This window comes from Phycodurus eques, chromosome 11 (genome assembly GCF_024500275.1).
Source record: "Phycodurus eques isolate BA_2022a chromosome 11, UOR_Pequ_1.1, whole genome shotgun sequence".
NCBI classification, from domain to species: domain Eukaryota; kingdom Metazoa; phylum Chordata; class Actinopteri; order Syngnathiformes; family Syngnathidae; genus Phycodurus; species Phycodurus eques.
The window spans coordinates 2,094,862-2,111,186 of NC_084535.1; the positions used below are offsets into that span (position 1 = coordinate 2,094,862).

Sequence of the window (16,325 nt, forward strand, 5' to 3'; positions counted from 1 at the left end):
TCGGTGGGCCGGCCACTTCTGGGACGGTTCGCCGCTGTTCTGTGTTTTCGCCATTTGTGGATAATGGCTCTCGCTGTGGTTCGCTGGAGTCCCAAAGCTTTAGAAATGGCTTTATAAACTTTTCCACACTGATTACTTTTTTACTCGTTGGTTGCTAAATTTCTTTAGACCTCGGGACGATGTCTAGCTTTTGAGGATCTTTTGTTCGACTTCGCTATGTCGGGGGCAGCGATCACTTTTTCCACACTGGGCCATGTAGGTTTGAATTTTGTTTCTCCTTTCATGATAAAAAACATCATTTCAAAACTGCATTTTGTGTCTACTTGCGTTGTCTTTGACTAATATTTAAATTTGTTTAATGATGGGAAACAGTTAAGTGTGACAAACATGCAAAAAACTAAGAAATCAGGAAGGGGGCAAACACTTTCACACCACTGTACATGTTGTGTGGTCATGTTGAACTTCCTCCTCCTCCTCATCATCATCATCTTTGGTCAACGACCTGGCGTTCTCTCAAGGCTGCTTCCTTCCCACGACACAACTGAACACTGCAACAAATGTCACATTGGTCCATTTTTTTCGAACATTCTGTGTATCCCAGACGTTAGCATATTCCCAGAAGCCCGGAGAGGTGGAGCTTTGTACAAATCCGGAATATACGGTCGTAAAAAAAGCTGTTGGTACTAATATTTTAACATTTTGCTCATGAAATTTCACAAATAAAAGATCTCAAGATTTACTTTTTTTTTTTTTTTTTTTTTTTTTTTAAACCCAAGATCTTGAAGATAAACCACTCATAAGGGTTCTTAAGGGTTCTTAGTTCTGAGTTGGTTACCCCCCAAAAAAAGAAAAACTGGGAGAAAAAATAAAAAAAATATATATATATATATATATATTTTTTTTTCAAAATTAATTTCAATGAAAACACAATTGAGTAACCAGCTTGTTCACAAACCCAGTTGAAGTCCAAGGTAAATGTTTGAATGTGTTTTTGCAGTGTGCAGCAAAGGCCAAGCGGTGAGCGGTCAGTACCGCATGCTGGCAAAGAGCGGCGGCTTCGTGTGGGTGGAGACGCAAGGCACCGTCATCTACAACAGCCGAAACTCGCAGCCGCAGTGCATCGTCTGCATCAACTACGTGCTCGGGTCAGACGCCGCCGTCTTGCTTGGAGCGCTCTCGCTGCTTATGTTCCAAATCGCTCCTCATCTACTTCATAGTGCGCGCATTACAGAGCGAGTCAGCCATTTTGCAGTGCTGTTCAAAAGTATCGTGAGCGTAAGTTGTCCCCTATATTGCGCCCTCAGTGTATCCCACAACGCACCTTTAAAAAAAATAGAAAACACTTGAAAAGCAAAGTGAGCCACTGAGAACTACAGTCGGCTGACTCCATTTTTTTTGGATTGATTTAGTCGAGTGATGTTTGAAGCTGTACGGCTGCCGGCAAAGGTTTACTTCAATAGTGGTCGAAGTCCAAACATCTGTCAAATGTTTCAATATTTCATGAAATATGATTAAAAACAAATTTTTTTTTTTTTTTTTCATTCACCTTAAAGTAACATGCAGATGCATTGACACCCAAACTGAAAAATAAGCGTTGCCCCTCGATATTTCAAAATTGGAACTAAACCTTGCTTTGGACCAACATTCCTCTGAAAGATTTGTCTTTTCTTTATTCATTTCTACACTTTCCTCACGTCGATTAGGAAGGAATTTCTCGAGATGAGATGTATAGTCCACTTGATAAAAACTCTTATCTGCAGTAGTTGTTGGGAAGTCGAGGATGAGCTCGATCGACTGCGTTCGGAATCATTCAGCTCATTCCCGACTCCCTCATCGCTACAAAGCGATTTTAATAAGACATTTTAGGAAACTTATCTGGGCGGTAGTGATTTTTCCTGGAAGCCTCTCTCTCCCTATATATCCGCAGTGACATCGAAGAGAAGAGCACCATCTTCTCCCTGGAGCAGACCGAGTCGCTTTTCAAGCCCCGACTGGCCGGCGGCGGGCTCTTCACCGGGGAGAACGGCGGCGAGCCGCTCTTCACCAAACTCAAAGAGGAACCCGAAGACCTCGCACAGTTGGCGCCCACGCCCGGGGACACCATCATCAGCCTGGATTTCGGTCTGAATTTTTACCTATTAAACTAGTAGTAGTAAAGTAGGACGGAACAAAATAGCGGCCTACTGGTCATGTTTAATGAACGGGAGCTCTTAAATTGGATCAAAATGGTCTCAAAAAGTTGTCTTAAAGCACCAGGGGGGCATATTAAAAAAAAAAAACCTTTGCCAAATTTGATAATAAATAAATATATCAACAAATTAAAATTGAAAACTCCACGTAGTAACTTTTAATGGAGAGGTCTTCATTTTTTTCAACATGGCCTTAAAATACATTTACAGCCATCAAAGTGGTTTCACACAAATATTGTATAGAATATACAAAATATTGGTGCCAACTTTCATAAAATATTTCCCCCTCCTAGTGATTGTGTGTATATAAAAAAAAAAATAATACTAATAAATAAAAGTCTTCAAAGCAAACACTGTAAAAATGCTGCATTTATTTCATGTAGCATATCATCTATAAATATTGTTAAATATCTCAGTGGTCATGTTTATTCAGGTGAGATTTAAAATTTTATGGAAGTGGCCTTCAAAAAGTTAAAACCTTAAAACCAGATTGTATAGCTTATCAAAAATAGTCAGTTTGTTGATCTACTCTTAGTGTTTCTATTTACTGAAGGGAGGTCTTAAATTTGTATGTAAGTGGTCTCAAAAAGTCCCCTTCCATTTGGCTTCCTTAAACCCCAAGATTGTACAGCATTATCCAAAATATTATTGCCAAATTTTGAAAACATATCACCCACTCGTCTAGTGTGCATATTTACTAAAGGGAGGTCTTTAATTTTCCGGCCTTGAAAAATCTTCTTTAAACCCACAGATCGTGTAGCATATCAAAAATATTGACACGGAATTTCGTACAATGTTGCCCACTTGTTTTTACTGAAGGCGAGGTCTTCAATTTTGTCAAGGCAGCCTAAAGAACTGCAGTACTTCACTCGTCACATGCTGGTTTCCTCCGATAGGCCATCCTCACTTCGAGGAGCCGGCGGCGTACCCCCAGCGCCCCGCAGCCTCCGTGCCCGTGCCGGGCACTCCGGCCTGGGCCTGCGAGACCCTCAAGAGCGCCCCGCTTCCGCCGGCCAGCTTCGCGGCTAACGCGGCCGCCACGTACACGGCCCACCAGAAGCCGTCGCCCTGCAGCGCCACCCCGACTCTGAGCAGCTGCTCCACGGTGAGAGTGCGGCACGGCGCCCCTTACGGCAATGGCGGCAACCCTGCGGTGCGTGTAAGCAAACTTGTGGTTCTGCTTCGGTGGTCCTCAGCCCAGCAGCCCCGGTGACTACTTCAGCACTACCGATGGAGACCTGAAGGTGGAGCTAACGGAGAGGCTCTTTGCTCTGGACACAGAGGATGGCAGTCCCGCTAACACTGAGGTGTCTTGTGTGTGTGTGTGTGTGTAATCTTCCTTGGTGGAGGTAACAAAGAAAATACAAGGAGACCTCAAAGTATTTAAAGTTTGAAATTCGCCTTCCTTATACCCGCAGACTGTATAGTAAATCAAAAATAAAGATCTACAAATTTGGAAAGATATCAGCGTGTAGTTGTCACATTTAATAGAGGAGAGGCGTTAACATTTCTGGAATTGAGCCTCCTTAAACCTGCAGATTCTCTCGCAGATGAAAAATATTTTCGCCAAATTTCATACAATGGTGGCCATTTCTCGTGGTCATCATTTACTGAGAGAAAGGTCTTGGATTTAATGGAGGAGGCCTCAAAACATTTCTATTTGACCTCCTGTACAGCAAACAAAATATGAATGCTAATTTCATTTTTTTTCCGTGAGCTTATTATTATTATTATTGGACTTTTTTCACGTATTTCTTCTGCGTTCTTTCAGAGGGACTTGAGCGACTTTGACCTGGAGACGTTGGCTCCTTACATCCCCATGGACGGGGAGGACTTCCAGCTCCATCCCATCATCTCCGACGCCGCCGAGCCCCTGGATGTGGGCTCCCTGGGGGGCGGCGGTGCCGCTAGCGGCGGTCTTCTTCCCTCCCAGCAGCAGAGTTTCAGCAACATCGCCAGCCTCTTCCAGCCCCTCTCCTCGCCCCCCCGTCAGCAAAGACGCTACCGTCCGCACCCCGCCGCGTCCTGGGCTCCGGGCGAAGAGCGAGCCCCGGGTCAGGGGGCTCTGGACCCGAGGGCGAGGGCCTACGTGATGGGGCAAGTGCGGAACCCGCCCTACCGAGCCCCCGCCAGCACCCCTCTGTCTTCAATGGGGGGCATTCAGAACCTGCAGTGGCCCCCGGACCCACTGTTGACTTGCAACAAGGCCTACCCCGTGGACGCCATGGCAACCGAGCGACGGCCACCTTTCCAGCAGAACCGTGCTGCACGTCACGCACCAAGAAAGGTGATGACAGGGATTTAATCAAGCCAACCCTCGAGTACTGTTATTTTCAATGCACACATCGTATTTATGATTATTATTACATTTTGAAAGTCAATTGACACTTTCACTGGTTTGGCTGCAAATGCGGTGGGAACAAAGACAGTTCTCAGGACTGTTTCAAGCTCCGTCTGGAACATTGTTACCACATTACTGTTAAAACAATATTCACCTTTAGGGCATGGAAAGTTTCATACTTTCAGCGTTCCCACTTTTTCCACCATTTTCCTTGATTTTGAACCTGCGCTGTCACTTTTTAGTTCTTTTCACCCAAAAGGAGACGACACTGTTGCCCTTAACATCTTACCGTCGTGACATTTGTTTCAGTATTTGAGTATTGATGAATGATTCATTATTTCTAACTGTAGTGAATGCCTGATTCATTTCCTGCGCTGGCCCACTTGGTGGCACACCCGAAATTGACCTGGGGAAATGTCAGCACAGAAATGACGCATTTTACCGCGCCGCGGCCCCTTTTGTAAGACGCTCACTAAACGTATGGTTTTAGGTTTCTGCAGGTGAAAGCAATCATGCAATCATTACTGTGTCGACGAAAACGCGGGTCACTTCAGGAAAGGTTTACAAATTTTACGGTCTGAGAAGAACTTTTAGGATTGTTGTTCTGACCCAAGTGAGAAATTCAGTGTGTGTGTGTGTGTGTGTGTGTAGGCGCATGGAGGATTTTGTCCACTACTACAGCGACATGAATGCGGCCAGCAACATCAAGCGCTCCTTCATTCAGATGATGGTGAGTTACGTCACGCTGGCCAGAAACGGGTGGGCGATAGCACAAAAATTTGATGTCTGATTTTAGTCAACCCCCCCCGCCGCGCTAATTAAGATTAAAAAAAATACATTGGTGACTTGATTTAAAACAAGTTCTGCTTTTTGTTTCCTCCTCCTCCTCCTCAGATTTGCTTTATTTCTCCTGATGGCGAACGAGCTTGAAACGTTTTTGCCAAGACAACCAACAAAATATACATAAAGATGATTCTGATTCTGATATTTGCCCGTTGGGAGCACACATCCCTGGGGTCAAAAGTTTCCGACACGTTAATGACTAAAATACATTCGCACGAAATCCAAAGTAATAGTCCCCATAGGAAGTAATGTAAATCCAATGAATCCGTTCCAGACAGAAAATGCAGTATATTTGAGAGAGAATGACGATAGCTTTACACACAAAAAGAGTGAAATAAATGATTAAAGAAGTGGATAAATGAACATTCAACGCCACTTTTAAGCTTTATTGAAGCTTGCTGGAATACGGAGTCCACAGTGCAAGCCTTTATTCATAACTCAAGGCAATAACGAGCCTCCCGGTCTGCTGAGCGACACTCGGACAAGTTAAGGCAACATCAGCCGAATGTCATGTCAAAAGTCAGGCCTTCAAAATAAAAGCATAGCAGGATCGCAACAGTTTCACCACACTTCATTTGACCACGTGGTGGCTTATTTTGCAGTCACACATAAACAAACAATTGTGCGCTTGCTTGTGGGGCTGTTATGCAGTATATGCCACCATGTAGCCCCAGAAAGTGATGAGACTGCCTTATGATACCGTCCGTGTACTTTAATTTCAAAGGTCTGACTTTTTGACAGGCTGCGTTAAGGCCGATGTTGCCGAGCGGACCGGGAGGCTTACTGCTCTGAGTCGGATTGGTGAACACGCCTTACCGCCTGCTGAACCCTTTCTCCGCAATTTTTGAATGCTTCGGATTAAGACCAAAAAAAAGTTGTTGAAAACCCAATCAGAAACTCTGGGCTCCACTGTATTTTAACGACCTGTATGCGTCCCACTACTTTTGTCCATGCGGTGTGTTTAGTTGTTCTTTTTCTTGTGTGTTTTTGCGTTGACCAGGGTGAAGGTAAGATCTCAGGAAGCAGCTGGAAGAAGATGAGGGGCGACGTGGACCCCGGAGCGGGATCGTTGCCTGGTGCGGGCTCGCATCCTGTGTGATTTTAAGAAAAATGTATGAAGATTCTCGCTGAACACGTTGTCTTGCAGAACCCGCGCCGGGCAGGATGATGCCGGGCAACCCAACTGCGTGTTTCAACACTCTGCAGCAACACAGGAAGTCCGGATATCCAGGAAATATGACAGGTGAGGTGGCGGTTTGCGCGCTTCCCCGTTGGCCGGAGACAAAAGAAGGTGGAAAAGGGTTTGGTGGTCATAAAGGGACGAAACAAAAACGGCGCTTGCATTCAAAAGCTCTGACGAGGTCAGGAACGTTGGTCTTCGTGTTGATGACTCGATGTGAAAAGAATAACAATGCACAAAACGCCTTTTGGGTATAAATGCACAATTTAGTATTAGTGTTTCAGCAACAAATAATAATAATAATAATAATAATAATACGTGAAAATGATATAAATGATAAAATGTGATTGTTAAAATAGTATCAAGATCAATTGTAAAAAGTGAAAAAATAAATGCATTATTATTATTAATAATAAAAATTTATTTGATCAAGTATACAAAATCATTTTTAAAATATATACAGCGGCTGAAATAAAGTATTTAACACGTCATTTGTCACACTAAATATATTTGCCAAGGTGCGATTGCCATGAAAATGTCACCAGTGGTTGGGAATAACCCAAGTAATACCTCCCACATAAAGAAAGTAGAACAAAAAAACTCAGAAATTAAGTTGTGTGTAATAATGTGAACTGACAACAGGGAAAAAGTATTGAACACGCCAACTGGTATTTCTTGAATACGTTGTACAAAAGCCTTTGTTTACAATGACCGCTTCAAGACGCCTCCTGTATGGAGAAACTAGTCGCATGCATTGCTCTGGTGTGATTTTTGGCCCATTGCTCCACACAAGCAGTCTTCAAATCCTCAATGTTCCGTGGGCTTCTTTTATAGGACCTCGAGTTTCAGTTCTTTCCATAGATTTCCAATGGATTCAAGTCAGGTGATTGGCTGGGCCATTCAAGCAGCTAAATTTCTTTTCTTTGAAACCAATTGAGATTTTCCTTGGCAGTATGTTTTGGATCATTACCCTGCTGAAATGTCCACCCTCGTTTCATTTTCACGGTCGTCGTAGATGGCATCAGAGTTTTGTCGAGAATGTCTCTGTACATTTGCCCATTCAGCCTTCCTTCAATAATGTGAAGTTTACCAGTACCGTTTGCTGAAAAGCAGCCCCCCACCATCATGTTCCCACCTCCGAGCTTCGCTGTTGGTATGGTGTTTTTAGGGTGATGTGCAGTCCCATTTCTCCTCTAAACGTGGTGTGCATTCTGGCATCCAAATAGTTCAGTTTTGCTCTCATCCGACCAGACTCTATTCTCCCAGTATTTAGCTGACTTGTCCAAATGTTATGCAGCAAACTTTAAACAAGCTTTGACATGTTTTTTGTTTTTGTTTTTGTTTTTTCCCAGCAATGGGGTGTTGCGTGGTACGAGTGCATACAGGCCATGGCGGCGGAGTACATAACTCGCTGTTTTCCTTGTGACAACAGTACCTGCTAATTCCAGGTCTTTTTGAAGCTCTCCAAAGGTGGCCCTTGGCTCTCGGACAACTCTTCTGATTATTCTTTGCGCTCCTCTGTCAGAAATCTTGTGAGGAAGCATCTGATCGATTGGCTTTCCACTTCCGTATTTTGGCCCCAACCGTGCTCACTGGAACGTTCAGAAGCTTAGTTATGCGCCGCTAACCCGTGGTTATGTTTTGCAATAATGACTTTGCGATGGTCTTGAGACAGCGCTTTGCTCTTCCCCATCATGAGATGTGTCTTGACTCCCACCTTGCCAATGAGCCCTTTTTGTAGGCCATCAATTAGGACTGAACCAACTCATAATCATTTGCACTGACGAGGGGCTCGATTGCTGTTTGATTATTGATAGCTTTTCAGTTTTTGTCTTGGCTCTCCGTGCCTTTTGTGCACCTCCCTTTCTTCATGTGTTCAATACTTTGCCCCTGTGTCATTTCACATTTAATTTCCGAGCTGATTTGTTTTACTTTCTTTGTATGTATGGATTACTTGGGTGGCTTGTTCACAACATCTGGTGAAATGTTCAGATCAATAGCACTTTTGGAAGTCTATTTATATATATATGAGAAAAATGGTGACCTGTTAAATACTTATTTCAGCCACTGTGTGTGTGTACGTATATATGTCAAAAATGTTAAAAAAAAAAAAAAAAAAAAAAAGAAAATGATCTATTATAACTTTTGAAACAAATGTATTATGAATATTTTTTTATGAATGTTATTGTAAAGAAAATAATAAAACAATAACAAAACTCCAAATGATCTGTGTATTTTTATTGCAACTAATTTATTGTAAATGCATGTTTTAGGAATAAAATTGTAGTACAAAATAAAAAGCTTGGAATTGGTTACATATTTGTTACTATGTTTGAAAGAAATTCATTCAAAACTGTGCCAAAGAGTCTTTTCAACATTTTGGTGCTCCGTGTGTGTTTTCCCCTCCCCGCAGGTCTGACCAGTCGCCTGCTGGGCCCGTCATTGGAGCGCACCTTCCTGCCCGAGTTGACCCGCTACGACTGCGAAGTCAACGTGCCGCTGCAGGGCAACCTGCACCTCCTCCAAGGCTGCGACCTGCTCACAGCCTTGGACCAGGCCACCTAGAAGAAGCCCCTCCGACCCCAACGGCAACCGAACGCGACCCGGCCTCTGTGTGGACCGGAGGCCTGGCGAGAGCTTCGATGCTAAGCTAACTCATAATCACATCCTGCCTTATTTAGTTCTCGGGGTGTCACGTCGTTATAGCGGGACTCGCGCACAAAAACCCGCCTTCGCCCATTCCGTCGTTCCCGAACTATAAATCTCGCCGTGGCCACACTAGCTGTGTGGCTAATGCTAATGCTAGCCACAGAATTCAAACCTTTCCTCACAATTTTTGCACCATTTTGAACGCAAACTTGAGCCAAAATGTAATGGAAAAAAACACTGAGACAAGGCCAACTCGGGAAAATATTTGCAGCTTGGGTATATTGCAGATACCTCGGGTCGAACATTTCCAACGTGAATAAATAATAAATACATTGTATAAATGGGTACAAATGACCCGTTTTCTGGGTCTCAGGAACCACATTTGGACCATTTTCAACGCAAATTGTGCCAAAATGTCAACAGAAAGAAGAAGAAACGCTTTATTACAATTTTGCATCCCAAAGAGAGCCTTTTTTTTTGGGGGGGTTGGTTTTTTTTTGTCGTGCCTGACAAAAATGAGCGTATGATGTCCTTAAAGTCCAAAATTTGTAGGTCAAAACGTCTTTGAAAGAAGCATTTGTAGTTCCCTTATGATGTCACTCGCGCTCGTTAAAGAAGAGCGACTCTGTTAAAACTGCTGTAAAACAAATTTCAAACAAACTTTTATACATATATATATATATATATATATATATATATATATCGCGCTATTATCCGATCCGACACGCTAATTCAAAAGAGCGTCATGCAATACACGTACGCGAACCTTGATGTGCTACACTCGTATTATTCTACTTTGTCGGATGTTATGTTATAGCGTGAGCGCAGGGTGTTTTTGTTTCCTTACCTTTTTTTTGTTGTTTTGCAATTGTCACTTGTCACAAGGCTAAAGCTGAGCTAGCTGGGAGGATTGCAGCCACATTGAAATGAAAAACAAAACCAAAAACCAAAAAACGGATCAATTACGTCGTACAATTGCGTGTAAGGGAATATGTAATCGTTAAGAAGAAAACGTAATTGTATAATTATGACGTTACTGTTTTTCGTGAACATGTATGACTGAAAGAACACGTTTAGATGTTTACCTAATTTAATCTTTAAAGAAATGTATAAAATTAGGACTGCCTTCTTCTAATATTTTGGCTTTCTTTGTAAAATGAGTGCTGTATTCTCTGAATGTTACAAATGTATTTGTTTTTTTTAATTGGCACTTTATTCCCATAGTTCAATGATTGTCATATTAATGTCTTTATGCTTTTAAGATGATCTCTTTATTCTTGTAAAATTGCGACTTCTTCCACATACACATCAAACTTTATTTTCTCATTATGACGAATTTATTGTAAACTGATCACTCGTACACTTACTGTACGCTTGTTGCACTAAATTATAACTTTAGTTTTGGACAATTCTCATAAGATTCCAACATAATAATTTTTCAATTAGGACTATTCTTGTAAAATTATAACTGTATTAACTTTGAAACAAAACAGAATTTACATTATTATATGAATATATTTTGACCTCGTTCTTGTGTTTGATCTCGTAAAATTACGAATTTATTTTTGTAAAATTGCGACTATTCCCTGAAACCTTTTTTGCACCTTTTTTTTCCCTTGTAAAATGATTCTATCCAATTTTTGGTCATAAAATGACAGCTTTATCAGAGTAATGTTTTATTTTTGTAAAATCAACTTTATTGTTGAAAAGGAACCACTTTATTCTCATGAAATCCTACTGTAATTTGTCATAAAATGACAACATTAATAATACATATTCTCGCAAGGTTACAACTTTATTTTCTTGTAAATGACTTTATTCTTCAATTTTTCCCTCATTAACGTCTGACTGCATTATATTATTTTGGCTTTGTCATAAAATGACCACTTTATTCTCGCACAAGCCCAATTGTGATGAAATGATGATTACTTGCTGAAAACAATGAAGTTGATCAGTTTGAACGTGCCATATCTCGTCTTTGTGGTGCATGGAATGAAATATAGCTCGAACAGGATTTGCGGATCATTGGATTCTGTTGATTTTTCTTACGTCCCAACTTGATAGGAATCGGGGTTGTAATATTATCAAGCTTTGAAAATGACGACTTTATTCTCGTACAATTCTTCGATAATTTGTCATAAAATGACTACTTGACTTTATTCTTGTCAAATTCCCTTGAACAACTTTATGTTCCTGTGGATTGGAATTTGATCCTTGTAAAATTCCACTACTTTCTTTATCATTAATATTTTCACTTGAAGTCAATACTCAAAAGTCACCAAATTCTTCTAGCGGTAATAATATGACTCGGATTTGACGCAATGATGGCCATTTTTCGAGTACTTCTTGACTTAATCTCTTAATTGTGTGGTTCTGATCTCTTGAATGGATGCGTCCTTGTATATAGTTGTTGTTGTTGTATTTGGACTGTCGCCCTCATAATTCATTATTTGTATTTTTATTTTTTTTCAATGTGGCCCTAATCCTCCTCGGTTACAATTGTGCGGGGTCGGGCCGGGGGTCATTGAGTGGAATTTGCGCCCACCGTGGCAATTTTGGAGGGATTTTTGGATCCGACCGATGCCAGCGGACAAAGAGGTCGTTCGGTGTTCCTCTGCTCTTTTTGCGCTTAACGTGGACCCCCGACCATCCCCAACATGCCTTTCTCGCATTTGTATTTATGCCCAATCTATTTATGTAGCTAGCAGCAGAAGCCTTATTTGACTCTCTTTTTTTTTTTCCCCGCTCCTTCGATGTCAAAGCCTTTGGCCAAATGATGTCACGAATATCCCCAATGTCGTCTTTTTCGCCTCTTGGCATGTTCCCGTATATTTTCTCTTGTTTGTTGAAATGCGGAGGTAGTTGTTGTGGCGCGGTGACCGCTTTTCACCCGTAGAGCTTTGCACACGTGCACGTGGCGCATTCCGAATGTAGTCGGTGGACTCGTAGCGTCGAGGTGTCCTGGTACGTGGTCCGTCACCTTCTTTGTTTCTGTTCCCTCGTCTTGGCCGGCCAGTACTTCTTCTTAATGTTTCCTTCTTTCTCTTTGTGCTTGAAGAACGTTTAAGTCAAAAAAGGATGCAAAGTTCTTTGTCACGTTCCAGACATGTAGCATTTTTTTGATATTGTAAAGGAGGTCCGGCAGCCATACGGCGGCGGTGTCCTGTCGTTCTCATGTAGTTTGTATGTGCCATCGAGTTCACGCGCACGTCTGCATCTAACCGACACGCTGCATTGATATTAATATTTCTATTGGTATTTCTAATTGTATTTGTATCGATAGTTGATATACAAGTGCTCTTCAATTACAGAACATGCTGATATTTTCTGGAAGCTTCGGTTGGTTCCCCCCCCCCCCCCCCCCCCCCCCAAATGTGGCCCAGTCCCGTCAAGCCCTCCCTTCAAGTGCAAACTCGGGGAACCCATTCTCACCCCCGTAGAGCCCACATAGTCCTATAATTCCTAATCCCTACTAGAATCTGAATAGGCCCACCAAAAGCCTATCGAAACTCGCTTGAACCCACAGGATCCCAGTGAGTCACTACTAAAATCTTAATAAGTGCCCACTCTGGCCCACATAGTCTAGACCTCTCTCGAACCCACTTTGACTCGACTAGAACCCTTGTAGCCCCCCCTTCATGAACCACAGTAATCCCCCTCTACAACCACCAGAGTGCCAGAAGACCCACGTTAACCCAACCCAGAACACCCGAGGTCCCTGTTCCAACCCATTCCGACTCCTACTAGAGCCCACGACGTCCCCCGCTCGATCCCTTGTAGTCTCCATTTGAACCTATGCTTGACTCCACGAGAACCCACAGGGTCCCATTCTCGAACCCACTCTAACCCCAGTACAAAGTATACAATCTGCGAGAACCGACGTCATCTAGAAAGACCCACTTCGACCCCATGCAGAACCCGTGTAGCCCCCACTAGAACCCCCTGGTGACTTGGCTCAGACCTTTTTGTCTTTTAAGGTTCTTCAGCCAATCAAAGGCCTGAACGGGTCTGTTTGTCCACGACGCTGCTTGTGAGTTTTTAGTAAAAATCGATCGTATTGAAGACGAAGCGCTCAAAGGGTCCTTTGAAAATTGGGATTTGTCAACAATATAGCTGTTGATGTAGAGATTTGTCATCGCGCTAGTTAGCATTAGCCGAACTGTGTAAACGTACGTGGGAAGAGTTGGTGAACGGACGTGGCGGTAAGTGGGACTCGTCGTCGTGGGAACGTTAGCCGCAGTCCCGCCGGCCGCTTTGAAAAGTTTCCGAACGTCCTCAAAATGGACGTTTGTGAAGCTAATGCTAGTGGAAGTGTGGCTAACGTTGTAACCGATGGCCTTTGTCTCGAGTTTGACACCAGAAGGCTCGTCACCAGCGTTAGTGCTTAACACTGCCGTGCTCCTTGAAGGGACCACAGTGGACCCTCCGATCGCCCGTTCCCAAGCGCAACCTTCCGGAATGATCGAGACGATATCAGCATGTTGTGTCATTTGTGTCGAAAAACAGGGTTTTAGTTTTTTTCACTCTGGGATCCACGTTGAACTTCTTGTATTGTTGAGTTCACTGAGCCCGTTCTGCTTTTGTATATGCTACAAACCCTTACGATATATACATTACGCAGTTCATATACTGTATTATTACCATTGTTATGATGGGGAATTTAACCCGCTCAAAAGTTTGTCTTTTCTGCACTGATATCTTGTTATTAAAACATATTATTGATCTTAACTGTCTTTAGTTTTTGTTATCAATGGTCTCGTTGCTTTGATGCTTTTGGGGTTCATTTCTCCTTTTCCAACAGGGCTGGCGAGTCGTCTGGAGTCCGGTCTGGATGTAGCCGATGTTTTTTTGTTTGTTTGTTTTCTGGGACGCCATCTGGGATGGGTCAGCGCTATACCAGTTGCAACTGCCAGTAGAGTTTGGTCACCGATGTTCTAGAGCACCATCTGATCCTTTGGCACGTCTGAATCCACAAAGTCCCCTCTAGAAGCTGCCGCCACAATCCACACAGACGCACGCAGTCATCTGTAGAGCTCATTCTGAAGCCACTAAAGCCTCGACGCAGCCAGAACCCGTGACGTCGAGATTTGGACTCCACTAGAACCTTTGAATTCTCTTGTGGAACCCACATAGTATCCAAAGACAGCCGCTGACCCCCCCCCCAGGAGAACCGACATAGGCCCCATCGGGGGGGGGGGGGTCAATCAAGCAATACCGTATTCGATCAAAAAAACACTGTGAGCAGATCTCAAAATATTTATCCTTGTCCAGTTTGTTCTGTGATCCAGAGATTCCCTCACTGGGTTGGGTACACACACAGAATCCGTATCAGCAAACAAGTGTTTTTCCCATGTCTGAAGCTCTCCGTTTGTTTTCAGTCTTACGCGACACACGGAAGAGCATTCGACAAAGTTTATTATTATTATGAATTGAAATCCCCGCACAACATGTTTGTCCCAGCAACAAAGTTGATTTTCCACTGGTGCGTCCAGAATTTAGCTTCTTTTTTTTTTTTTTTTTTATTTTTTTTTTTTGCTCCCCCCGGACGACCACTATGCACGCCAAGCCCTGGAGCTGGAAGAGGACTCGCATTTGTATATGGTGACCCTTGAACCTTAAGAATTCCTTCCAGTGCCTGTACACACAAACCCCGTATCCCGCGTTAAAATCGGCCATCCGTCCGTCCATTTTCTGTAGCACTTGTCCGCAGGCGCCCGGGGAAAAATAGTCATCGGTGGGGGAGGGCGGCGAGCTTTCTCGATGGGAAAGTGTTTGTCGGCAGGTGTTAGCGGTTTGAAGGCTGGGGGAGGCCTGATGGGTTTTCCTGTTGGCTCGGGGAAATACATTTGAAAAAAGGGCACTTTCCTCATCCAGGGCAAAAGGGCAGGTGCTGCGGCACCGCTTGGGCTCTATCTGTGCACGTGCCTGAATGTCAGGGTATGCACACATTTTGTAATTGCGTGATTTCTTACGAGGGGAAAATGCTCCAAAATAATTTCAAAAAGCAGCTTTGTCCCAGAACACGCAAATAAAATGCGCTACGTGATGCGCGCGCGCGCGTGCAGGGGGAAGACGTGGCCGGAGGCCTCCCAGCAACGCGTGATTACATCACACAAATATCCACACGAAGTCATTGTCTCCTTTGTCTCCTTTGTCCGTGTGCAGGAACTCACAAGAAATCCGATGTTTGGCCCAAACGGAGCCCCGGAATTGTCTCTGGTGCGAATGTTGCTCTCCGGGAAGCTCAACCAGACAAAAGCGGCTTACGCAAGCGTTACTTAATCATCCTCCAGTTTTGACCCTTCGCCGCCCGCAGCCTGAAGAAAACAATTGACATGTTCTCGCTCAGATGAATGGAAACTAAATATGGCACGAGGAAAGTGCTCCCCGTTCACACGACAAAGGTAAAGCGAAGTTATTTCCGTTGCGAGACGTGCCAAACGTTGTTGCAGGATTTCATTTTCTTGACCGCTTCTCCTCACGCGGGTCGCGGGCGTGCCGGAGCCCATCCCAGCCGTCTTCGGGCGAGAGGCGGGGTGTACACCCTGAACCGGTCGCCGGCCAATCGCACAACGTTTACGAGATGTCTCACAGACGCTCGCAATTGAAGTTTGCACCGGAGAGCAAATGTGACCTCCAAAGTCCCAGAAAAAAAGGTTTTTATCTACAAATTCCTTCTTTGCACTTTCCTTTGCAAAGTGTGTGTGTTCTCCAGTCTAAATTGTCCGTAGGTGTGAATGTCAGCATGAAAGCTTGTTTGTGTATAAGTGCAAATGGTCCGTTGTCTGGCAACCGGACCAGGGCGGACGCCACCAGTTTGCACCATTTGCCCAAAAGCGTCTGGGATGTTTGAATCCGCTTCAATCCTCTTCGATACGCGTTCCCGCGCCGACGTTCCAACGTCGGGCTTTTTGTCGATGCCGGGCGTCCACGGGGATCACTTCCTGCGCAGACCCCCCGCCGGGCCGCGACGACGCGGGGTTTTGAGCGGACGACGAGGCAAACGGCGGGCGGGGCCGGCTTCCGGAGAGGCCCGGCGTCGGCTTTCTCGTGAGAACGGTCCGTGCGTGCGCGTCTCGATCTCACACGTCTTTACAAGCTCCGTGAAACAAACGGCTGCCTA

At 44.0% G+C, this 16,325-nt stretch overlaps 1 protein-coding gene across 1 annotated transcript in view; it reads left to right on the plus strand.

Moving 5' to 3' along the window:
- Positions 1–13,930, plus strand: part of LOC133409488 (endothelial PAS domain-containing protein 1-like) — a 32,150-nt gene extending 18,220 nt beyond the window's left edge. The window contains 10 exon segments of the mRNA XM_061689554.1: positions 998–1,145; positions 1,928–2,121; positions 3,086–3,294; positions 3,386–3,496; positions 3,961–4,449; positions 4,451–4,476; positions 5,182–5,260; positions 6,374–6,449; positions 6,521–6,616; positions 8,967–13,930. Of these exon segments, the coding sequence (XP_061545538.1) occupies positions 998–1,145; positions 1,928–2,121; positions 3,086–3,294; positions 3,386–3,496; positions 3,961–4,449; positions 4,451–4,476; positions 5,182–5,260; positions 6,374–6,449; positions 6,521–6,616; positions 8,967–9,118 (1,580 nt within the window). The 3' untranslated portion in view covers positions 9,119–13,930.
- Positions 13,931–16,325: the final 2,395 nt, after the last annotated feature.